This window comes from Sapajus apella, unplaced genomic scaffold (genome assembly GCF_009761245.1).
Source record: "Sapajus apella isolate SASKATOON/1434 unplaced genomic scaffold, GSC_monkey_1.0 scaffold92, whole genome shotgun sequence".
Taxonomy (NCBI): Eukaryota; Metazoa; Chordata; class Mammalia; order Primates; family Cebidae; genus Sapajus; species Sapajus apella.
The window spans coordinates 2,001,917-2,026,384 of NW_022437032.1; the positions used below are offsets into that span (position 1 = coordinate 2,001,917).

The window sequence follows — 24,468 nt, forward strand, 5'->3', positions numbered from 1 at the left end:
GTGTGGCCTCGCCCTCCACTCTTTCTCTCTTGCTCCCGCTCTGACCATGTGCTGTGCCGGCTCCACCATGATTGTAAGCTTCCTGAGCTTCCCAGAAACCAAGCAGATGCCACCACCAGGCTTCCTGTAAAGCAAAACTGTGAGCCAATTAAGCCTCTTTTCTTTATAAATTACCCAGAATCAGTTATGTCTTTATAGCAATACAAAAACTGCCTAATACAATCGTCCATTAAAATGAGTTGAATGGTATCTCAGTAGTTGGGATCATCAACCCATATCAGTTTATACTGCTCTTCCAGACACTGCCAACCCCAGAGAAGAAAGTATAAAATCCAGAAGTCTAAATACAGGGCTACCATATCCCACTGTCCATTATTGGGAGAAGTGGTCGAAATAGAAATACCACGTTTTCTGTGGGCTTCTGCCAACTCACACACTGGGAATTGTTGGAAAACCCTGTGAGGAAACAGAAGTGTCTCCTTCCATTCTCCTCTAAGTAAGGGAACTGGCAGCTGGCGGGGGGGGGCAGGGAGATGATGTGGAGAAGGCAAAACCCACAGCCCTAGGATGAAGGACTACATGGGGATGAAAGGCAGAGCGAAGAGGGAAGAGAATGCTCAAACCAGCAGGTGAAAGTCGAGTCCGCTTCCCTCACTCGACCCACCTCCAGACCATGGTCCCCAGTGCCAGGCCACAGCCACATGCACCAACCTGCCCAGCTTGGACACGTTTTAGGTCTCACCTGTCACCACACCACTGCACCAAACAACTTCTCAGACCACCAATGTACCTGCAGGACCTCTCTATTAAAATCTTCTAATTTTTTGTAAGACTATTCATCAAGTTTATATAATTTGCACACCTCTTGACCCAAAAATTTCACCTTTGATAATTTACCCGAAGAAAATTATAGATACACATGAGTAATGAAAAATAAAAGTGTGAGATGTCCACTTTACTACTGCTTATAATACTCTAGATATACAACTACAAACACTGTGAATGGGCCAGATGTGGTGGCTCACACCTGTAATCTCAGCACTTTGGGAGGCCGAGGTGGGTGGATCATGAGGCCAGGAGTTCAAAACCAGCCTGGCCAAGATGGTGAAACCCTGTCTCTACTACAAATACAAAAATTAGCTGGGCGTGATGGCAGGCACCTGTAATCCCAGCTATTCGGGAGGCTGAGGCAGAGAATCACTTGAACAGAATCACTTGAACCTGGGAGGTACAGATTGCAGTGAGCTGAGGTGATGCCACTGCACTCCAGCCTGGGCGATAGAGTGAGAGTCCATCTCAAAAAAAATAAAATAAACACTGTGAATTTCCATCAATAAGGATATTAGACAATAAACATTGTTATAATCAAGCAATTGAATAAATGTCACCTGAGTCATAAGGAATGATGCAGGTTTAGCTGTGTTGCCATGGGTTTCTGTGCTAGTTTGTCACATGAGAATTAATGCTGATACAGAGAGCACTGTTTTATTTTTGTAAAATTTTCATAAATGATACATATTTGTTGAAGGTTTTCTGTGGGCCTCGCTGTCCTTGGTACTTGAGAAAAGCACTGAGTGAAGTAGATATCCCTGTCTTTGTCGAGCTTATACTCTAAAAGGAGTATGAGAAAAAGCAAAAATACTGAGAAGAAAACAGAACTACTGACACAGCAAAGATTTTTGAAAGGGCAAGGGACTCCGGTAGAGACGATGATGGTGGAAGGAGAGCCTTAGATGGATATTTAGGGATGATCTCTCCAAAGAGATGACACTTCTGACCTTAAGGATGGATGGAAATTACCTATGAGCAGACAGAGGATGAGAATGTTTCAAACAGAGAGCCAGAAGTTTGAAAATAGCCTGTGATATGTTTGAAAAACACAAAGCAGGCCAGAAAATGGAATGAAGGAGCACGTGGTGCAGAGAGGTTGGAGACTTAGTCAGAGGCAGATCATGTTAGACATTGGAGATCATGCGTCAGAGTTTGGGCTTGACTCCAAGAGCTGTCAGAAGCTAGTGGAGGGTGGTCAGGAGTGGGAAGATGGGATCTGTTAAGTAAAGAATGTCTTGGAAGGGTCAAAAGCCAAAGCAGGTAGGGCAGGGGCTGTTGCAGTCATAAGGTGGAGAGGTGGTAGCGTCCTGTCCTCGGGTGGTGAAAGGGAGGCAGACTCAGAATGCAGCCTCCCCTCCTGAGAGAGGGTGGGGAGAAAATCAGTCCGCATATCACACCCCTTGCGCTGATAAACCTCAGATCCTGAAAGCAAAATAGTTATTTTCACCAATACTTTTTTTATTTTTATTTTTATTTTTTTTAGTTGGTATGATTTACCCCTGCGAAAATTGTTGGAAACCAAATAATGCCATCTCTGGGGATAATGTACACATCATTAGCTAAAGAGACTACAAAGATGGAAAATATTGATACCTTACACAACCTCCTTGCACAATTGGGAGAAAAGGGTTTTTGTTTCAAATGCAACGTGCACTGCTGTGTTTGTTACCCTTTGGCTCCAAAAAATGTCCCTCCAACCAACAGCAAATGCTGAATATGTTAGAAAGAGGGGGAGGGAAGGAGAGCGACTCTTATAATCTCATGATTGTTCTGCACACCCGTGGGCAGAAGAAGTATGCCTGGAATTAGGGGGTGAGAAAGGGGTGTGAAGCACAAGTATTACTTGGAGAGTTCACATTCAACAAGTGGCAACTGTGAAAACTGTTTTGCTCCTAGGACATAGTTGACAGCAAGGAGAAAGAAGGACAAGAAGTTGGAACTGCGAATTGCTCTGTCCCTGGGGACCCAGAAGCACGGGAGATTGCAAAGGACGACTCCCAGACAACAGCTACAGCAGAGAATACTAATCCCGTCATGAGTTTCTTTAAGACCCTGGTAAGCAGTTGTCTCCTCTTTTTCTCTCAATTCTATGGCGCAAATGTTTTGTTAATTCTAAGAATAATGCACATTTGAATGTTATTGTACTGAATGGATTATCATGGTGCAGGTGGAGCATGGGAGAGGAGAACAGGCACAAGGTGTGCTTCCTAAGGAAGCTGTGTTACATCAGGCTTTTAGCGAGAGAGCCATTGAAAATGGGAGCCATGGTGTAAGCAGCGGATGCCCAAATCATGTAACATGGGCTGTATTGTAAGGGAATTGTATTGCAATTGAATTTCTTACGGTCATTGATCATAAAAATGATTGGAAAATATCTCCCTGTGTTGTAGACCTCTCAAAGCAGTTTTGCCCCTCAAGTGGCAAATAAAACACTGTAGAAATCACTCAAAAAAAAAAAAAAATCCCTGAATGAATGAATGCATAATGAAGCAGACTGTCCCAAATGTGTTTGGGCTATTTCCAAATATCAAGACTAACTTCAAAAGAAAAAACAATAAATGTCTGTTTGGAGTAGTGGAAGAATTTACGGAAAGTCTGCGGTCTTCCAGGAGACAATTTTGAATGTGGTCAAACTATCGGTAAATGTATAAGATCAGATGAATCTCATTATAAGATATTAATTTTGTTAACTTTTGTATCACCCAGTGATCCTGAGGTTTCCACTGAACCAAAAGTACTTCTCATTTTATTCTTGACCTGTGTGGTGAACTGGACCGCCCTAAAAAATTATGTATCCATGAAATAAAAATCACTTTAAAGAGCAATGATTTCTAATATCTGCTTTCTCAAACTTTTAAGGTTTCACCTAACAAAGCTGAAACAAAAAAGGATCCAGAAGACACGGTAGGTAATTTAAGTGTGTTTATGTTTGGGTTTGTGCATAGAATTGGATTTGGATTTGTGTCTGCTTGTTTTTTGAATATACATATGTGTGTGTATCATATTATATCTATATATAGTTGGCAATTTAATAGTGCTGCTGGATTGTCGTTAAAATATTTTATTTATGTTAATGGTAGTTTAATTAAAATTTTACTGGAAAGCTTGAAAGATGTACCAGCTCTGGCTAAATAATAGCACAATACCAATTTCTTATATAGCGTAAGAGCAGAATGCTAATAATCATATCATCATCTTAGTCTTTTAGTTGTGTACAGAAAGACCCAGGGAATATAGTAAAAAACAGTCCATCTAAAGTGGAAGAAAGCTTTTCAGCAGGACATGGGCTGTAAAAACATTAAAGTAAAAGAAAGCAGCTGTATTTTTGTTTTTTAAAAATATGTTATTTTTCAATGTAATTTGAAAAAATAAATATTCACTGCAAAGGCAGCGGTTTGGTGAAATAAAATAGCTTCCATGGAACACTTGCCAAACGGATGGTCTTCTGGAGGTGTTAGGATGCTCTAGAGAGCCTAGATTTTTCACTGTCAACCAAGAAATTCAGCCAATTCCCCTCAAAATAAATTTGGTTTGAAATAACATCTTCCTAGAGATGGTCTCCCTTTATACTTGACAAGGCCAGTTACCTCTAGTGGAATATGTGGTTTAAATTTCACGGAAACCATGAGGGAAGTTTAACTTGGTGACAAATAAGTGTCTTGGGTTCTTCTTCTGATACTGGAAAGTGCTTTGAAAAACATCGGGAGCAGATACAAGGCTTGGTTTGCCTCATACATCTGCTACCCATATGTGAAGGAGTTGGCTGTGAAAAGAGGATCCGTGATTTTGTGTCAAAAGACTCGCATTTCAACTCCAGTTGTGCTACTTGATAGTGGTACAGTCTTAACCTGTCTGAACCTGAGTCTCCATGTCTATAAAAAATTGAGACAAAAAAATTCTTTCTCCTGGACCCAGGGTTGAATGAAGATATGGCAATGCCTTGCAAACTGTAGAGCTCTGATGAAATGCAATGATCCCTATTTCCATGATCACAGCCAAGACTTGTTGAATGACATGACTACATTTGTATTGTATTTATTGGTTCTTCCAGAATTTTCTTCCGTTGGAAAAAAAATATGTATCCAAAGAATCTACATGCATTGTCCTATAAAATTATTCATTTGTTATGAGGTCACTAGCATCAAGTTCAGTGAATGGTTGGGACAAAATGTATTTCTTTTAGTTCTATGTCTTGCATTGTTTGAAGCCACATGGCGTAAAAGGCTATAAACAGTGGGGTGTGGGAGTGTGTTGTGTAGCTTCCCAAGTGACCTGATGCATTCATTCTCTTTAGCTAGTCATGCACTAAGACTACTCCCTGACCCAAAATGTGGTCAAAGCTGAACGGACCTAGCTGATAAAATCTCACCATCCTGCCTAGGAACCCATGAGGTCACCATGAATGGAGGTGGGCCTCAAAAGAGAGTTTTGTGATTGTAGGTTTTCCATGACACCACCAACAGATGTGTTTTCTACAAACCTGGTTCTCATATCTTGCAATTTTGACATCTTTTCTACGGAAGTTCTTGGATTAATCTTTTGAAGTCTGTATCGTTTTCAGCCCACTACCTTCCCCATGCAAAATGCCCTGACATTTTAACGTGAGTTGACAGTCTTGAGTGGTTGTAGCCAGGCTATTTCGGTTTCAGTCTCCCTCTGCTTTGGCTCAGTGGATTGATTGACACTACACATTTCCTTTGCATGGGGGATCTACCCATTCAGAAGTGAGCTGAAATTTTTGCAGGTGATACTGCTTCCATAAAGTTTCTAATAGTGAATTAAAGGAGATCAATTTGAGACTAAAAGCCATTCAGTGTCAGTATTTGCTTTGACTCCAGGATGAAAAATAAATATTTTGTCTGCAGGTATTTTTTCCTTTACCATGTATCAATAGCATTTAGATATCTAAAACTATCTAGTAGAGACTGCATTACCTTTTTATTTGTGTTTTTTATTTTTCATTTGGATATTTAAAGTCATGCAGAAAGAGTTTAAACGTCCTGTTATTTGTCTTCAGCAAATGGAGATAAGGAGTTTTTTATTTTGTTTTGTTCTGTCTTGCTTTGAGGTGTGTTCATCTGGGTCATTTAAATAGGTCACTGTTGAAAATTATGGTATATCTAAAATTGACTGTGAATATGGGAGTTTAAAAACGGCAAACATTTACAGGGTGTTTTGTGGTTAGGAAAGGAGACAATATACCAACAGGTCATTGTCACAGTGTATTAACGGACTTTAAAACAACAGAAAAGAAAGAGAATTTTGTTCAAAAACTAAGTTCTGAGGTTGTGACTGCTGTTGCCCCAAAGGCATCGAAAGCAGAAAGTGTCTGTGACGGACAAGCCGGTCAGAAGACATCTGAGATCCAGGCTAGAGGCGCCAAGAAAAAGCACCTGCATAGCCCCAGGCTAGGACTTGCCTTTAGAAAATTCTTTAGGCATAAGGTCTGTATCTTGTTAAAGTAGGAGGAAAAACAAGAACTCTGGTCTTCACAAGACATGTACCATCCGGAGCCCACCCAGCTCTTCTCCGGTGAAAACAGAGCCTTGGGTGGTGGGGATCATTATAAGGGAATTAAAGATGATATGAATCAAACTTCGGTGATCGTTTTTAAGTCTCCATAATCATAAACATTTCAAATGGGTGTCTTCCTAGTGTGGACCAGGGTTCTGAAACTATTCTTCTAACCCAGTATTTCCCAAATGTCAACCACCTGTACGCCACCTTCACCATTTTTGTTAGATGCACTATTATCTACTTGACATTTTTACATTGAAATTGGCCTATTTTCTATTTAAAAGAAACTTTATATCATATATAGAAAATCAGAATAATTTTTCATAAGAGGAAGATAACCATTAATATGGCTGATTAACAAGACATTACATTCTAGCTACCTCACATGAGGTAGCTCTGAATCTGATGCTCTTTCTAGCTTTATTAAAAGGTGATTAATTGGCCAGTGGTAGAAAAATGTTAAAGACATACCATCACCAGACTGAGACTTTCTCCAGAATGTTAGTAGAAGGATTAAATGAGAGTTGGGAAAGGAAAAGTATTTTTACTATTTGAATACTATTTAATATCATATTTCTACACACTCTATAATCTTCACTGATCCATCAGTGGTATGCTTCCTACATTTTGGGAAATACTCTTCTAACCTCAAGTAACAATTTTATCTTTCCATGGTCTGTTTCATCTATTGCCAATATTAACTAAGCTTACACTGAATCCAAATAAAAGTCCAGGCAGAAAAAAACAATGAATGAAGGCAGAGCACATTTTATCCCCATGTCTTTGGAAAGCTAGGATAACACTGAAGTCAGTTTGGGAAGTATTACTCTTTCGATGTCTAACAAGACGCCAGTGTTTGTCTGAAACCATCAGTTGAAAGGATCCCTTAATTGGGTGAGCATGCTTGAAAATTTGTTTAAAATATCAGCCGTTTCCACCAAGTCGAATGCCTGTATTCAAACACTTCCTAGCTGGATGTTACAGTCCCGGGATTGTATATGCAAATAATCACTCCAAAGAAAGTTCTCGTAGCTGGATCTGTATTTGCATAAACAGACTATGTTATGAAACCGCCCTTCAGTTTCCACACAGTATTATCTTGTTCTGTAAAGAGAAAATGGGGAGTGATAAATATTGCAATGGGAGAAGGGAAATTAAAATGTGCTCCAACATCATATGGAAAATAACTTAGTAACTGCTGTTGAAACGTGTCATAGATCTCATATGAAAGAATCTAGTTTAACTCCCACTTGGAGCTTTTGTAAGTAAGGGGTCTTGAAAGTTTAAGAAGTGTATGACTTTTCCCCAGATCTGCATTTCATTATGACATTTACTTCATGCACTACAAAATTTTACGTCTGCAGTATCTCTTCCAGCCGTAAAGGGGACCACCCAAGTTCATGTTATCATTCCTAGGGCTTCCCAAAACCAATGGCCTCCCGTCTTGTTACGGAGGTAGATGGGAAAAGATAGGATTCTGGAATAGTGGGAAGATGTAGAGGGAAGAGCCTTCTGGGATTCTGTAACACAGACACAAGGACTTCAGGGTTTTGCCTTGAGTTGCATTCAGTGTGTTTTTTGTTTTGTAAGTGTAAATCAAAGTAAGGGACACCTCCCAAATGTTCTGAATTCTTATTTATGTAGCAGTTTGTTAGAGCTCATTGGCTTTTATCTCTACACCTAAGACAGTTTATTTCTTTTTCTCTTTTGATTATTTCCTTTGTCTATAAAGTTGGAAAATAAGGCCTTTAAATAACCAGCCAGATTCTATCAGTGACTTTATCATGATTTTAGGAGCTGTGATACTCTCCATTTCCCCATGGATTTGTCACCTGGATCAGAAAACAGGAAATTCAAGCAAAGTTAAGGAAAAAACCATTTTGCTATTTTAAAAAAAAAAAAGGTACCAATTCTGGTTAATCCTGGGGGTTTAGTTCTCTACATCTGTATGATCCTTTTTATAAAAAGAATTTTCTTGGTTCAAAAATGTGGGGAAGTCCGGAATTAGTAAATGAAATACATTTAATGTCAGCTTTTGCTGAACTGGAACCATTTTTCCTGGCCTAATGGCATGTGAAGTCTCAGAATCAAACTTTTTTATGTGGCCTCCACTGTTTGGTGACAACTTTAGACACAAGGCAGAACATTGCTTTAGAATGCTTTTGCCATGCCCTAAAATGCTCTCCGCCTTTCTCAGGTTTTCCCAATGCCCACCCTTTCTGTAAGGCAGCTGAAATATTAGCAACCAGCATGCATGATTCATAAGCTCTACATTCATTGTTTTTGGTTCTTGGTACAATGTTTACATCTTACTAACATCTCCTCTCTATGTGAAAACAGGTTGAAAATGTATTAAGAAGGTAAGGTCATTTGACATACAATCTCCAAATTGAATCCACTAGACTATCATGGGTAGGGCCACCCAGTAAAATAAAGAGGACTCAGTCAAATTCAAATTTTTTATAAACAAGAAGTAACTCTTGAATTTAAATATAAGTATGTCCCATGCAATATTTGGAACATACTTATGCTAGAAAATTATTCTTTGTTGATCTGAAATTAATATTTAATGGAACATCCTATATTCTTAGTCTCATTTGCTAAATCTGGAAACCCTATTCATGAGATTGCCTCCAAAAGCACAATTAGAATTTTCACAGTCTCCTCTGTAATACAAACAAAGAATATCCAGTTGGTAGATGCTGGCAGAACTCCATCTGGGAGACTTCTTTGGGAAGGGAGGGGAGTGGTGGGCAGCAATGAAAAGACTAATCATGGTCTGGCCAGTCCTCCATAGCCCAGTGAGGAAGGGATGGGTGGCTGGAAACATGGCATGGCAGGGTCTTGCGCAGTTGTCTCTCGCTGGTCCCTTTCATAGACTGTAATTATTAATTGAATGATTGATTGTCTACTTTGTGCCAGAAGCCAGGCCTGATGGAAATTAGGGAGGTAATCATGACCAAGACTCTCTTAGTCTTGTGATATGATGATAACCAAAGCTCTAGCAAGAGAGATGCATATTCAACCGACAACTACACAGCTATGTTAGAATTATACTGTTACTATAACGATAGTAGGGTCATGCCCTTGTAATGTTGTTTTTCAAAGGTTTCTGGATATCTTCCCAGTGCAAAGAGAAAAAAAAATTGGCCATTTCCCCATGAAACTGATCAGTATAGATGTGTTTCCCAATTTTTATCTCAGTATCAGCTCCCACCATGATGCTTTTTTAGACTATTATTTGCCCTAATTACTCTTCTCTCCATGAAATGTAAACATAACAACTATTCTTTATACCTGTTAATGCACAGTAATTATTTAGGGGAGCCACAGACCATGTTAGTATCTAATTTGGCATAACCCTTCTTCCAAGAACAAAGATAATATTATGTCTTGCTGTATATTGCCCTCGTTGAGAATGGTGGTATAGACATTTCCATCACTGATGGGTGGAATAACCCAGGCAGCAGAAAACCTTGACTCATTGGAAACAGTATAGTAGAGTCACTATTAATGCTTGGGTTTGGGGATCAGACTCCCCAGATTCAACTGTCAGCTCTGCCCCCCGATTCGTGTAACCGTAGGCAAGTTACTTAACCACCAAGAAACTAGATTTCACTGTCTGTGAAATTGACATAAAAACTAGTGTCTTCCTATAGTACCATTGGGATATTATGGTTAAAATTAGTTTATTGGACATTTCAAAATAGCTAGAAGAGAAGAATTGTAAGTTCCCAACACAAAGAAAAGATAAAAGTTTGAGGTGATGGAAATTCCAGTTACCCTGGTTTAATTGGTTTAATCATTACACGTTGTACACAGATATCAAAATGTCACATGTACCCCCAAAAAAATAAATGGAAAAGAAAAATAGTTTCTTCCTCGTAGGACTTTTGTCAGGACATTCAGGTGCTTAAAACAGTGTCTGTCAGTGTTACCTTTTATTCTTGTCGTCAAATCAAAGTTTAAAGTTGGAAATTATCTCTTCAAGATGCAACGATGGTCCAGGGAGACTAGGCAGAGAGAGAGAGGGTGGTGGCTGAGTGATGAAAATGGCCAAATATGTAATGCATTAGGTAAACTGGAGCTGTCCCAGGGAAATTCTAGCACTCCAGGACTTGGGAGCCTTGTTTTTCATAACCTCTACATGACTCTGGGTAAGTGGGCTAAATGCACATCAAATGGAACCCTTGAGCCAAAAAAATAACACAGCATTTAGAAAGCATACAAAGCAAGCCACAGCAGTTACACCAAAATAGCATGGGGCCATGAAGCCTCCCTTCTAATGACTTTGGCAGGATTGATGATTGGCTTAAAGCAAACCAGAGTCCTTTCTTAGAGTTGGGGATGAGGTCAGCCCCAACCCTCCAGATGCTTGGTCTAAAGTGGACCACTGGGCAAATGGGGATTCTCCCAGGAAAGCAGAAGGAGAGGATGTTGTTGGAGAAGTAGCCACACTTGACCACTTTCTCCGGCACTTGCCAAAGGACCTTAGGGCGGCTGTTCCCTGTGCCTGGAAAACTCTCTTCTTCCCTTCCCTGGTTAAGTTTCAGTCACTCTTCAGATCAAAGCACAGCCATCTTTTTCTCAGTAAAGCCTCCCCTGATTGTCATGAGTGGATCAAACTCCTTGATTTAGCTTTTTGTGGGGTTGAGAGGAATAGCCTCAAATCCCCTCCCCACTCACTAGCACTTACTACAGTTGAAATTTTACATTTGTTTGTGGCATTGTTTACTGTCATCCTCTCCCTGAGGACGTGTAATCCCAACACTTAATATGTACCACAGCTCATAGAAGACACTCAAGGTGGCTTTTAAAAGAATTAATGAATAATACTTTCTCTATTTTTTGAAAAAGCAAGCAAGCTACTTAGCATGTGTGTGTTAGTGGGAGGAGTACTTATCCTTTAACCAGGCCCCTTAATTTAATTACTGTTTAGAGCTAAAATAGCACCAGGTACTGAAGACCATTTGGGACATTTGTAATGCAGAATTTTATGAGCTCAGCCATTTTGACTTCACTGTCTATAAAATGCAAAGGTTATTTTAAATTCCAGCACTTTGCCATTTTGTATACTTTTAAATGGAACTGGAGTTTTTCCAATATCAACTATCACAAAATTCACTTCCTGACATTAGTTCTTTATCTTGATTCGAACTTAGATTCTGCTCAATGAATGACTCCTTAGTATTAAAAAATTCAGTGAAGAAGATCTTGTGTATTGCATCAAATAGTAAAATTCATGTTATTTGCAAACATCCTTTGGAGAAGCAATGTGCTGCCTGGGAAGAGCTCCAGACAGGAGCCGTAAGTTCAGATTTGAGGCCAGGTTGTGCCCTTGTTCAGCACTGGGCAGATCATTGGCCTCAGTTTCCCCATTAATGAAAATTCATGCATTGGATCAGGTGGGCTTAAGACTCCTTCCAGGATCAAAAAATACTATCAAATTTTCTGAATTTGTCCATATTCTTTTTTTTTTTTTTTTTTTTTTTTTAGATGCTGTCTTACTCTTTTGTCCAGGCTGGAGTACAGTGGCACAATCACGTCTCACTGCAGCCTCCTGGGCTCAAGCAATCTTCCTGCCTCAGCCTCCAAGTAGCTGGGACCACAGGTGCAAGCCACCATGCCCAGCTAATTTTTTATTATTTGTAGAGATGGGGTTTCACCATGTTGCCCGGGCTGATCTTAAACTCCTGGCCTCAAGGAATCCTCCCACGTTGGCCCTCCCAAAGTGCTGGGATTACAAGTGTGAGATGCCATACCTGGCCCATACCCCATTTTTACTGCAATATATTTTTTTCTTTTAGTTGAAAATTTTAATCAAGGATATTACATCTTTGGGAACTTAAAGGGATTGAGCTACAAGTATCCGGATCAAAAAATCATAAAATGAAGACATTTAGGATTAAGAGGTTAGGTCAGGCTGGGCGCAGTGGCTCACACCTGTAATCCCAGCACTTTGGGAGGCCAAGGTGGGCAGATCACGAGGTCAGGAGTTTGAGACCAGCCTGGCCAACATGGTGAAATCCCATCTCTACGAAAAATACAAAAATTAGCCAGGCATGGTGGCGCACACCTGTAATCCCAGCTACGTGGGAGGCTAAGGCAGGAGAATTGTTTGAACCCGGGAGGCGGAGGTTACAGTGAGCCGAGATCATGCCACTGCACTGCAGCTCTGCGTGACAGAGCAAGACTCTGTCTCGGAGAAAAAAAAAACAAAAAAGAGGTTAGATCAGATGAACCTGTTACAATTATGAGTACCAATATTCACTCACGTCAAGATAAATTCTGACTATAATTCTCCCAACTCTTCCTTTATCTCATGACTCAGTGGCAGAGTATAGAAATTCACACCCCCTTGCTGAAGAAATCAGATATCCTGGAATTGGACTTCAGTGCAGCTGTTCAGAGAGAGAGACAGAAAGGGAGGGAGGAGACATGGACAGAGGGAGAGAAAGACAGAGGGAAGGACGGGGAGGAAAGGAAGAAGGGAAGGAAGAGAGAGGAGGGGAGGAAATAAAGACTGACCGAACAGACAACATTTGAAGAAATTTTAATTGTAGGGGCTGCATCTAAAAATGAAGAAATAGGGTTTGTGGATACTTTTCCAATTCAAAACCCCCTCACCAAGTTCCAGCCTAGCTACCTTTTGCTAACTTTGTAGCCTAACTCAGTCATCCCCAAAGTGAAGTGTGGAGAAAAATTTCAGAAGTTCTATATATTTATTTTAACTCTTCTTTAATTTCTAGTTTTGATTAGTAAAACAATAAATGCTTATAATATATACATAAATAAGTATGCGTGTATTGAAGGTAGAAATTCAAAATGTTTTTACTGATGGGAACTTGATTGAAACCGTTTGGAGACCAGTGGCCTATATAAGAACTTTGTAGTCTAACAGCAAAGGGCCTCTTACCTTCACCTTGATTTCTAATAAGTTACTTACATAAACGTAATTAATAATCTATGTTAATTCTTAGAAAGAAAAATATCTTGACTTTTTCTGAGATTTTAACACAAATCCACATTCACAGTAACAATTTTTAAAATACAGAAAAATGTAAAGAAGAAAAGTAACATTATATATAGCCTCACTCCATGTTTATTAAAAAGAGATCTTCCATTTTTAAAATTTTGAGACCATTTTGAATGTTTTCCCCTTCATTTTTTTTAACTCTTTAGGGGGCTGAAAAGTCACCCACCACTTCAGCTGACCTGAAGTCAGAGAAAGCCAACTTTACATCCCAGGAGACCCAAGGGGCTGCCAAGAATTCCAAAGGCTGCAACCCATCAGGGCACACACAGTCCGTGACAACCCCTGAAACTGTGAAGGAAAGCACCAAGGAGAAATCAGGTCCCACTTCTCTGCCTCTGAGCAAACTGTTTTGGAAAAAGGTAAGTTTGATTTTCAAGCTTTAGAGAGTCGCCAGGGCGGGGATGCCTTGAGAAACTATTTCTATTGGTCCAATTCATACTCAACAATGTGTGGAAGGTGTTTTTTCTTCTTCAAAATGACTCGACTTGCCTTTGAGTTGAAGCCTTCTCGTGTGTTCCTGGGAAGAATGAAATGCCTGCCATGTTATATAAACATATGGTTGGTGGGGAAGAAAAGGAAATGAACGAGTAGAATTCTTCATTCTTTGAATGACTTCATTTCGTGACAGAGTGCTGTGGTATTTCATGATTTCATTTTCCTTCTGAAATGGTTTCTGACCCTGGCTTCTTCCTGGCCGCTTTGAGCACTGTTACCCTGTCAAGACGAACCACCTATGGGCTCTCTGTCTTCACTCCTCTGCAGCCAGACAGAATCATTCATTATGAGCCACCAGGTCTTCACTCTCCTTTTAGAAACCTAGGGTGTCCATCAGTTCACCAGCGGGGTAAGCACACACCGTGCTCTTTGACAGGAAAAGTCAAATCACTGTCTGATTTCGTTCCCATCTGAGGTATGAGTGGCGCAGGGACGGGGGGAGTGGGGCTGTGTTATTTGAGATCTATTCCTTAATTATCATTGCTGAGCAGGCCCCAGCTGCTACACATGTGCAGAGCTTTTATCTGTTTTAAATTTGGCCAAAAGATGAGCAAGAAGTTGGAGATGAGGGGGTGAGTATAATTCACAGAGCTGGAAAAATCTAACTTCATAATTTCATCAAAACATCTATTGCACTTGGCACACCACACAAAGCAGATGATGAATGCAGATGTCACTGTGGTGTCAGCTTTACTCTCTCGTCCAGAATCCAGCTGGATGCGGGGCCTCTTCCTGTTTGCTTCCTGTTATAGGGAAATCTTTCTTCTAGGTTCTTCCCAGAACACAGTCTTCAATATTTCATAAAAACTCTGGATGATGTCAGTTGACACATTCTGTTGTAATCCTTTTTCTTCATCACCCACCATTACTTATCTTAAAATATCTTTTACCAGCAATATAATAGAAGAAACAAGTTCTAAGTGAGTTATATGTATGTATTGGAGACAAGCTAGAAGACTTAAGTGGCCCATATCTGAATACTTTTAGTTAAATGATTATCATATATTCATATGCATATTCAAGGTGCCTTAGGAAAAATAGAGCTGGCATATTAAATTTGAGATTAACGTATATTTTGCTGAAGGTGAAAGTAAGCGTATTTTGCCTAAAAAGGAATCTAATGAAAAGGATGGTGTTCACATCAATAATGGTTCTGATAGCAGATAAATAATGGTAAATTTGGGTCCTTCAAGAAGCAGACATTGAGACAGAATTGATGTGCAAGAGATTTATTGGAGGAAGATGTCTGTGAAGGAGAAGGTGGAGTGGCAGGGCTGGGTAGAGAGAGCCTTCAGACTACAGAGAAGTCTGATCCTCCATCTGGGAAGAAAGAACAAGAAGGAAGGAGGAGTGGGTGGGGAAAACCTCAAACTGTAGGTGGTGCTAAAAAGTCCTGACCAAGCCAATGGAGAATCCTAGAGTACCAATTGCCCATTCTGGGAGGCCCGTGCTAGACAGGAATGAATGGCCCAGGACTCCTGTCATTCCCAATTGGTAGGAGCCTCCAGGGAGAGGAGTGGAAGCTGACGTCATGACAGGTGGGGCTGTCTTTCTTGCAGGAATCTGAGCAGCACATTTCCGTGGCTGCTACAGATCATACAATGTGGCAAAAACCACATAGGTGGTGTGCCGGTGGCTGAAGTTTGAGGAACACTGATGGAAGAGCCGAATGTTTGGAATCAGACAGATGTGACTTTGAGTCTCAGTTCATCTCTATGAGCTTTTGTTTCCTCACTTGTAAGATGCAAATGGTAATAGTACCTATGCCATACAAATGAAGTGAGGATTCAGTGAAATAATGCCGGTAAAACCTCCAACACCAGACCTTGTACAAAAGTGCTGATTGAACAGTCACTGTCACCTCTCATCTATGTCCTCTGTGCTCAGAAGGGTTGGAGAACTGACTGTGCCGACTGCTTTATCTTTCTGTGCTGTCCAATTTGTGAAGGCTGCTAAACGATTGCCTCAAGGGTTTATTTAATGTTTGGAATCTACAAGAGATACAATGGTTCTTCTTTGAAGTTCAGGCTATTCCGTTGAAAAACAAAGTCAGGACAACTTGACATTCATCTCTCTAATGATAGAATTTCAGTTATTTCAGTGTCACTGTCTTTTGGGCCACTATTTAGCTTTATTTATTTAGTAGATCTTTAAAAATAGGAAGTTAAAAGAATTCAAAAACCAAATGCCCTGTGTCTCTCCTTGCACCCAATCAGAAGAAACGGCTCTACAGGGAAGTTTTACTTACTCAACAATATTTTAATTACTTTCTTTGTGCTAAGCTGCTTTATGCTACATAGTTTGTGCTAAATATTAGGCACTGGAAAAGTAGCAGTAAACAAATGCCTGCCCTTTCCTAGCTTATATTCTTGTAAGGAAGTTTATATTCTAGTAGAAAACAAAATGAGGACTTTTGTTTTCTTTTCTTTAAATTACAAAGACTATGATTATAAAATTGCCCTTGTAAAATTTTGAAGAGCTTTGAAAAATACAAAGGGAAATGCTAGAAAATTCTCACATTTTCTTATATTTTCACTGATGACTAACCCTACCTCTCTTCCTTGTCTCTCTTTTAGTTGAAAAGCTTCAAACATATCAATTTTAAAGTTTAGAAGCCTGTGGTTATGGGCAGCAGAAATGAATTTTTCCCAGAACAGGCTATGGATATGAAATATAAACGGTTTTGATTTATAGTCTTTATAGCTAGAGTAGTTCTTATTATAAAATTTTAAAAAATACCTTTAAGGAAACTAATTTCAAATTATGTTGTACTTTCAAAAACGTGCTTAAAATGCGGTTAAGTGGAGTAAATATGCTCTTTATTGTTCTAGGTAAATTGGGTTGCCACTTGCTCTGTGATCTTACATAAATTATTTACGCTATTTGAGCTTCTTTTTCCTCATTTGTTGAATAAGAGGGTTGGGATACACAATCTTGATAATTCTTGTATATGGCAAGGCTTACATAGCAGAATCAGAAGGGCTGAGCTGTATCCCTGGGCAAATTGCTTGACCACTCAAAGACCACCCTCCTTTCTTATCTGTAAAATAAGGACTGTGTTTTTCTCACAGTGTTGTTATAAGAAACCAATAATTGTACGTATAAAGCACCTAATATATAATATGTGTTCAACGAATGACATCATCATTTCTTCAAGTGTGAACAACCAGTGGTCATGACTGAACACCCACATGTGGCTTCTGGTGTCAACACCACCCTAAGTACAAAACAAGTATAAAACTTATTTGCTGGCTGGGTGCATTGGTTCATGTCTGTAATCCTAGCACTTTGGGAGGCTGAGGCAGATGGATTACCTAAGGTCAGGAGTTCAGGACCAGCCTGACCAACATGGTGAAACCCATCTCTACTAAAAATACAAAATTAGCTGGGTGTACTGGCACATGCCTGTAATTCCAGTTACTCAGGAGGCTGAGGCAGGAGAATCGCTTGAACCCAGGAGGCGGAGGTTGCAGTGAGCCGAGATCGTGCCATTGCACTCCAGCCTCAGCAATAAGAGAGAAACTCCGTCTGAAAAAAAAAAAAACTCTTGCTATCATCAAAAGCCTTGAAATCCATTTGAAGGAACATGACATGTATACATACACATACACATCCATGAGTATTTGTAATTAATAATTGATATATTTGGAATATCTTCAAAGTAGCCCCTTTTCTGCTTTCCTTTGGGGAAGACAAAGAGTGAGGTGGGAAAAGAATGTGAGCTCTGAAGCCCCAGAGACATTATCAAATCTCGGTTCTGACAGTTACTACCTGCTTGAATCTTGGCGGAGCACTTAAACTCTCGAGCCTCAGTTTCTTCGGTTATAAAATTGGCCAATGACATCTATCTTTCATGTTCATTGGGAGGACTTTTTAACACCTTCCCATGGGGTTACTGGTTAAGAAAGTCTGGGCATATGTCTGGACCATTATGGAAGCACTTGAAAGATGGGCTGACCAATCTGGGCTTAATAGAAAATGTCTGAGGGCTACTGTGAAATTAATGAGCTCAGAAGAGCTGCCACATGATCAAAATGATGGTTATGGAAGACCCATTGGGAACAGGGCAAATGCTGACTTAAGTGTTACCATATGAAAGTCTTTTAAAGAAACTTTAAGAATTGAATTTGCTCTTTAAAGGAAACTCTGTTATTCTAGTTTCTATGGATACATTATCTGCTGTTTAGCTCCCTATTCTTGGCAATGTAAATGTCCAAACAGGATCATGTAGATTTTTATTATCATTGTTAATGAGGCTGGACTATTTTTAGTTTCACCAGATAGTAGCCAGATGTCTGGTTCATTCCAAAAGACCAAAAGTGATTCTGCTTTTAGAATTTGAAGGAGAATCACACTATATGTGTTTTCTAATGGTCCTGGGAAGCTTAAGGACCTGATAAACCCCTCTCAGTCTACAGAGATTGAACCATACTTTCTTTCTTTCTTTTTTTTTTTTTTTTTTTTTTTGGAGATGGAGTCTCAATGTGTCCCCCAGGCTGGAGTGCAGTGTGCAATTTTGGCTCACTGCAACCTCTGCCTCCTGGATTCAAGCAATTCTCCTACCTCAGTCTCCCGAGTAGCTGGGATTACAGGCATGTACCACTATGTCCAGCTAATTTTTTTATCTTTAGTACAAACAGAGTTTCACTGTGTTAGCCAGGGTGGTCTCAATCTCCTGACCTTGTGATCCGCCGCCTCAGCCTCCCAAAGTGCTGGGATTACAGACGTGAGCCACCACGCCCGGCCTGAACTGCACTTTCAAATAATTCTGTCCTCTTCTCATTTACACTGAAGTGAGCCACTTTGTCACCGATGCTGTCCAGTTCTTCTTGTCTCTGCAATTCCCTTCCTGAGCTCGTTCCCAATGTGAAAGAATCAAGTCATTTTTTCTCCTCTTCCGAGATCACCCACCACAATGTACTCACTGGCAGTAGAAAATAATGAGTTGAAAAATGATACTCCTGGTTCCCTGGTTCATAGGCTTCCTGTTATATAGAGAACGTACAGAAAGAAGGGAGAAGTTGCCTTCATTTGTCTTTATGAATGTGCATGGAAACCATGCTCAATACAGATAGACCACACTTTTTTTTTTTTTTTTTTTTTTTTTTGGAGATGGAGTCTCACTCTGTCCGCCAGGCTGGAGTGCAGTGTGCAATCTTGGCTCACTGCAACCTCTGCCTCCTGGATTCAAGCAATTCAAGCTGACATCAGTCAGCTTTCAAGGAGAGTAAAGACATACCCTAAGCTGCAAAGGCAGGTGTGGTGTTCAAGAAGAGCAAAAGTTTAATAGATGTTCCAGTAGAGACCTAGAAATTAAAGGAGATTGGTTCCCATTTTGAATACTAGCTTGGAATACAACATAAAACACTTAACTCACTGCCTGACTGTAATAGCCTAAGAGTGGCCCTATAATGTGGGCTGTCATCATCTTTATTAGCATTACTATTTTTTCAGCTCTGTGCAATTGCATCTACTGCATGCTAATAAGCTGGAGGAATGCAAGCCAACAAAGGATATTTATTAAGGAACAAAACATACTACAAGGAGCTGTCTTTGGGAAGGCCTCTGGAATCTGGCTTTGGCCCTGTTTATTCAAAAATTTTATCAGTTAATTTGGACAACAAATGACCAAGTTAAAAGAACATTTATCAAGTTTACAAGCTTGCGGGTTCACTAATGCAGTCCAAAATTAAATAATATGAATCTCAAAATAATGACACAATGGACTAAAGTTAGTATGACCTAGAATTTTTGATTTTCAAAGGTCAGCATGCCACTCTGTTATGGTACTTGGGTCATCAAGATTTTAAGTGAGACCCACATTGTCCCCTACTCCATTCCAACTTTGGAACCTAACGTAACCTATTAGTTAGTAGTGTTAAACGTGTCTGTTTATAAGGGCTTCCGTAGCAAACATACATCTGGCCCAAGCAGACTTAAGGACATTTCAAAAGCAGCAGAGAATTAGTCCAGAAAAGTCCTAAGTAGGTCTAGTAGATCTAGCCAATGTCACTTTTCCCAGCATTTTTTAAAAGTTGCTACAGTTAATTGAAAATATACCATGCGCAGGTACTGTGCTAAGTGCTTTACATGAGCAAAATAAATATCAGCAATTTTCATAGAACACTGAACATAATGAATCCATGCCCACACACATCCTGTCCAGATAGTTCCAGGAATCCAAGATAGGTGATCATGAATCAACCTGGGCTGCCATATGTCCCTACTAGGTGGTCACCCCCAAGCCACACCACTGCCACCACCGCAGCCACCGGGGAGATGATCCATGCCAGTTTATTCCACTCATCACTACTGTTGGGATTCCCAAGCCCACCAGAGTTCACCTGTCTCTTGCACGGCAGCAGGCGGAAAACTTTCTCCTTCCATGCTATGCTCAGCTCTGGAAGGAGAATCCCCCTACAGCTGCTTGGGGCCCAGAGAGACCCCATTTGATAAGACTCACCATCTGCATCCATAGAGCCCTTTTCCTCCTCATTACACACCCAATTCAAGATTAGCTGAGCTGAACTGAGTTGTTCTACCAGCCACCAGCAGCCTACCCAGAGCCACTATTTCCCACAAACCCTGGAGGTTGCTGATTCTGGAGTTCTTATTTCTCCTGGTAAATTCTCTTTAGGTCCAATTCTTGAAACCTTTATTTTTGCTCTACTTCAATACATTCTGGCTTGTAGAAAAGCCTATAGACAACTGTAGCCTAATTACAGACATGGTTCAAGTGGTTCTTGCCCATCCCCCATATACATACCTTCCAGGATCTCCAACTCCCATGTAAATGAGGATCTTCATGTAAATACCAAGAGGAACTGTGTGGGTTTGACTCCGGCAACCAGGCTTCAGTGAGTCGCAGCTGTGCTTCAGCCATGATTTTTCCCTACACAGGCTTTCTTTTTTCCTTAAAACAACCCTATGATTGGTAGATAGTCTAACAGTCAAACTTTGGGTAAGCGAACTGAGATGCAGAGAAGTGTGATTAGCTTGCCCAAGATTGCATAGCTGAAACACTAAAATGTGTACCTGATTCCACTGTGTATGGTGCTCTAGACTTGGGTTCTGAGCAGATTTTCTTTAACATACGTCAAACACTAAAGGGAGATCAGAACCTGACCTCGTCTTATCCATCTTTAAATTCTTATATTAACTGGATTTTTCAACAAATGCTGACAGGAGGCTACACTTGCAGGCCAGTGAGCAGATGTGCAAAAATAGTTCGAAATGATTTAGGATGGCTCTTGGACACAATCTGATGTTGATATGACCTCTACTGTAATGATAAGGCATTTCTTTTAAAATATATTTACTTAAAAAAGTAAAATACATTTAAGTAAAAAATATTAAGTAAAAATGTATTTAAGTAAAAAGAGAGTCAGTTTAAAGAAAAACATCAAATAAATAGAGGTGGTCAAGAATTAGAACATGGTATGAAAATCACTGAAGTTTGCGAGACGCTCAACTGGATTAGTTCCCAAAATGAGTGCTTTGCTAAGTAATCTGACTTTAAAAATATAAAATAGCAATTCATTTTGAAACAGACAGTATTTATAATATCAGATTTAAAGCATCAGAAAGATGTGGAGGTCTGAATCCATAATGAAGATTTTAAAAAATCTGTTCAGAAGCAGTCCCTTCTATTCCTCACCATCACCTGCACTGGTGATGGAAGGTACACCAAGTTCCCAGTTGCTTCTGAAATACAGTGAGCAATGAAATTTCCTCCCCAGCCATGTGGAACTGAGAGTCAATTAAACCTCTTTCCTTTATAAATTACCCAGTCTCAGGTAGTATCTTTATAGCAGTATAAAAACGGACTAATACAGCAACACTATTGCTAATTTCTTCTGAAAACACTACAATTTCCTGATCATCAGAAGCTTCCAGAAATGTGACAATCCCTTTTAGGGACATTTTTGTGCCCAGAGAAACTTCACTATGGGATGAAGATAAATAGAAATAAATTATGCAGTATGAAGATCCCATCTAGAGAAATAGTAAGTCTGTATGGGAAGAAAGAAGTTCACATAATTATTGAAAAAATGTGTTTCTGATCCTTGAAGTCATCATAGCAGGGGGAAATTTGCTTTTAGATGTAAAATAAATGCATTAGAACCATTTCCACCACGTTCTAGCTGTTTAACCGGAACAAGTGGCTTCACCTTTCTGTACCTCTTACCTCTTACTCAAATCAGAGCACGTATTTTTGTCATTGTTGTCATGTACCATTTGGGGATACTTTCAGTAAGATGATATATAACGCAAGATGCCTAATGCAGAAGATATATTTGTAAATATCACTTCCTATCTTCCCCTCCTCCTGGATGTCTTAAAGAAAAAAAAAATAGGACTTAGTAACAAAATAGATATAGACAGAGTTCTTAACTTGTAATCCAAGAGGAGAAACACAGAAGGTCTGAATCCTGAAACTGTTTGCAAAGTATATTGTTTATGTTCATTTTTCTGGGAGGAGACTCCAGATCTATCAAATGACTCTCAAAGTGGTCTGTAGCATCCACCCCCATCCCTCCAGAAGTTTAAAACCACCAAAGAAAGATGCAAAAATGAACTCCAAAGTTGGCTAACGGATAGAATGATTGTGGCTTTGGCCTTTGACAGAATCAGGATAACTCCTATCCCACTTGGGGCAGAACTGTATATGCCAGAATTACTCCAGGGAGTAAAATGGTGTTTGAATGCGGATGTGTAGGACTGCGGCTCTCTAGCCTTCCACAGAAGTCAAGGTGAACTTTGGCCTGATGAACTTGGCCTAGACTGAGGCTGATGAAAGCAGCGGCGCCTGCTGCTGACCTCTGTGCTATGGTCAGGATAGAGCTTGGACCGGCTTATTGTATTACAGAGCCTACTTGCTCAAAAGAACCATTGAAAGAGTTTCTCTGGAGTTATTACCAGAATTTTCCTGAGCAGCGTCTTTGTTTTTACCTAACCGTGACTCGGTATTGAATGATTAATTGCATTTCTCTCTTTTCATCAGCTGCTAGAAAATACAAAGCCAAGTACATTGCTTACCTGCAGCAGTTCGTGTTTTCTGCTTGCTCCATTTCTATCCTGGCTGCATCTGTGTTTTAATTTTCTCTTTGTTGCATTTTAAAATACATAACAATTTATATATACTGTTTTCATTTTTGTAAGTCTCCTTCAAGGTCTTTTTAGAACGAGGTGTACATAGACAATTCAGCGTCCCCAAATGCACCATAGGACTGTGAGTCCAACTAACCCTTTGCTTTTATGTAACAATTTTTTTTTGGTAACCTTTTAACTCTCACTTTTGTTTTTGTCTTCCTTCAGTCAGTTAAAGAGGACACAGTCCCCACAGGTGCAGAGGAGAATGTAAGTTACACATTCCACAGCAGAATCATTCCATTCTCATCTTCCGCCATGTTGAACAATTGGGCATTTTCACCTCTGGGATCCTGTGTTCTTGCATGCTGCAAGAGTGATTCGTTTGTTGTAGACTCTTTTACCCCATCATGTGATTAGGGACTCATGGAGGATAACATTGGATGAGTTTTTGTAACTCTCATTGAATCAGTGCAAAATAAATGCAAAATTAGAGCACATATTTTTATCACTGTTATCAGTCAGGGCTGAAAGAGTCTACTACACGTAAGAACAGCTTTGTGCTTCCTTGAGGGATAATGATGCTCCGCCTTCTGCTTCATTCCTCCTTGACTGCTCATTCACTCTTATTTCCATGGTGATCCAGTTTCTTACTAACTTTGGGTGGTACCCAGGAGAGGGAGTTGCACGAGGCATGAGAACATCTTGCAGCAATAAATGCTGAGAATGTCAGTCTCAGGTTAGACAGCTGACTCCATGGATCTACCTGTGAGATAAAGATGTTGAGCCTCACTGTTTTCCTGGCTTTTAATCTCTTAGAAAAATCGTCAAAATTTTCAAGACAGTACATTCATCTCCGAAAGGGATGATGCTATATAAAACACCACAAAAACATATCTTCCAGAAAGATTAATAAATTGGCCTAGTGAGTTTCAGACCCAAAACAATAGCTCTCTGCCCCGAAAGAAGTACAATCTTTGGAAAATTTTTATAAGTAGAGATAAATGAATTCACAGCTCCTTAAGATAGAAACTGAACATTATCATTTTGCCAAAGCAAAATATGTTTGGCTTGTTCTGGATGTCCCTTATTTACTTGCATAAAAAGGGCATGTGTTTTTTATTTTCATTTAGTTATGGGAACTGAACAGATGTTGAACATCTAAACACATTCCTGAAGTGTTGTCTGTGATGTGGAATAAAAATTAGAATGACTATGTTATGGTTCTTGTTAGGAGAAAACCCTTGAAATCTGTTTGGTTTGGTTTTCCTTCCTTCCTTCCTTCCTTCCTTCCTTCCTATTTTCCTTCCTTCCTTCCTTCCTTCCTTCCTTCCTTCCTATTTTCCTTCCTTTCCTTCCTTCCTTCTTTTCCTTCCTTCCTTTCTTCTTTCCTTCCTTCCTTCCTTTCTTCTTTCTTTCTTCCTTCCTTCTTTCTTTCCTTTCTTGAGCCAATCTTAGCAGCTCAGCAAAGCTCAGGTCTGTCATAATTCCAGAAAGTT

The 24,468-nt window shown here is 39.8% G+C and overlaps 1 protein-coding gene across 11 annotated transcripts in view; it reads left to right on the plus strand.

The window, feature by feature from the left end:
- BCAS1 (breast carcinoma amplified sequence 1) overlaps positions 1-24,468 on the plus strand; it is a 118,273-nt gene that overhangs the window by 66,371 nt on the left and 27,434 nt on the right. For 4 of the 11 annotated variants that reach the window (XM_032255954.1, XM_032255956.1, XM_032255963.1 and 1 more), the window contains exons 5-9: positions 2,728-2,886; positions 3,691-3,735; positions 6,141-6,275; positions 13,531-13,743; positions 23,198-23,239. In XM_032255954.1, coding sequence (XP_032111845.1) covers positions 2,728-2,886; positions 3,691-3,735; positions 6,141-6,275; positions 13,531-13,743; positions 23,198-23,239 — 594 coding nt within the window. The remainder of the gene's footprint in view (positions 1-2,727; positions 2,887-3,690; positions 3,736-6,140; positions 6,276-13,530; positions 13,744-23,197; positions 23,240-24,468) is intronic. The other 7 variants (XM_032255955.1, XM_032255961.1, XM_032255962.1 and 4 more) reach the window with 3 other exon arrangements.